Source organism: Mrakia frigida (assembly GCF_051309035.1).
Source record: "Mrakia frigida strain ATCC 22029 unplaced genomic scaffold BDY24scaffold_109, whole genome shotgun sequence".
NCBI lineage: Eukaryota > Fungi > Basidiomycota > Tremellomycetes > Cystofilobasidiales > Mrakiaceae > Mrakia > Mrakia frigida.
The window spans coordinates 1-1,491 of record NW_027481172.1 but is presented as its reverse complement, the minus strand read 5'-3'; the positions used below and the strand labels follow the sequence as shown (position 1 = coordinate 1,491).

The window sequence follows — 1,491 nt, the reverse complement described above, 5'->3', positions numbered from 1 at the left end:
CGCCACTATGGACCTCTCCTCCTCTTCTTATCGGCCTTCTCGCTCCTAGCAACTTCTACTCGCTCCCAGGACCGCACTCGAACCAGCGATTCCTCGTCGAGCTCATCTTGCGCTCGTTTCTGGCTCGTTTGGTTTGGACTGGAGAGGATGCAGGGAGGAAGGTTTTCTCGGATCAGAGCCTTCTCATACGTCTATTCTCGTGAGTCTACTATCTTCGCTTCTCTTTGGGCTCCTTGTAGACGAGCGAGGAGCTCAGCTTCGTCAAAAAGAAGGAAACGGTCGAGCTCACCTTGTTCCTTCCCTCGTTTCCCTCAATCCGTCTCCTTCAGGTCTCCTTCTCTTCACTACGATCCTCTGGCAGGTCTCCATACACGCGGCTTTCCAACAACCACCACTTCAGACATGCTCCTCGCTATCGACATGGACGACTCGTCGACTTCGACCGGCTTTCACCTCCTCTCCTTCCACTGACGGTCCCGCCAGCTTCGTTCACTCGAATCTCGTTGCATCGAGTTCGCCATAACTCTCTTCGTAAGCAAATCTTCTCTCCTTTCATCTCGCTGCAGAGGGATTGTTGTTCGTTGGGGGTCTGGAGTCGGCAGAGAGAGCTCGACGGAAAGGAGGAGTCGAACGAACGAGCCGACCTCCTCCCTTTCTCCCTTCCTCTCCTTTCTTTGATCTTCTCTATTCAGATTTTCAACCCTTCAACTCGTCAACGACCTCCTCTTGGTCTTTCTGGCGTCCTTTCCAGTCCGGTTCAACGATCCTTCTCGAACGAGCTCGTCCTCCTCCTCGTTCGGTTCGCTCTCGAGAGGCCGGAAGGGACGGGACGGGGAGAGGAAGGTTTTCACCAAGGAGAGCGCACATATACACACCGTGAGTCTTTCTCATTTCTTTGCTTCTCTCTGGGGGTCTATAGATGGACGGAGCAGCTCAGCTTCATCGAAGGAAGGAAACCAGTCGAGCTCACCTTCTTCCTTTCCCTCCTTTCCCTCTCTTGCTCCTTCGTCTCACTCAGCTCTCCCTCTCTCAACCAGCAGTTCTGCGACCCTACCTTCAATCAGCTCTCCAACAACCAACCACCACTCCAGACGTCCTTCGTCTTTCCTATCGACGCTGGACGCTCTTTCGACCTCGACCTTCCCTCGTCTCCTCCTTCCCACGGTCCGCCCAGCTCCCGTTCGCTCGGATCTCGTTCTATCGAGCGATCTATAGGTTTCCTTGTGAGTTAAGCTGTCTATTATTTTGCCTTCTTGTGAAGAGATGGATTCAGTCGGGTCCTCAGAGCGCTCGAACGAACGAGTCGACCTCTCTCTCCCTTCTCTCTTGCTTCGATCCCTCTCCTCCTCGCCGTTCTTCTTCTCGACCGCTCTCCCTCTCCCAGAATCTACCACCTCCTCTTCGCCTTCTCTTCGGTCGCCCTTCCCAGTTCAATCCAACTCTCCTTCTCGATCAAAGCTCAAACGAGGGACGCCGTCGGTCAGCTTCGAC

The 1,491-nt window shown here is 54.1% G+C and overlaps 1 protein-coding gene across 1 annotated transcript; it reads left to right on the top strand.

Moving 5' to 3' along the window:
* Positions 1-147: 147 nt before the first annotated feature.
* On the top strand, positions 148-523 carry BDY24DRAFT_419524 (uncharacterized protein; the record flags this gene model as incomplete). Its single annotated transcript, XM_076644000.1, has 2 exons — positions 148-199; positions 330-523. The coding sequence occupies 2 exons, from the start codon at positions 148-150 to the stop codon at positions 521-523; spliced, it is 246 nt and encodes an 81-aa protein (XP_076491901.1).
* Positions 524-1,491: the final 968 nt, after the last annotated feature.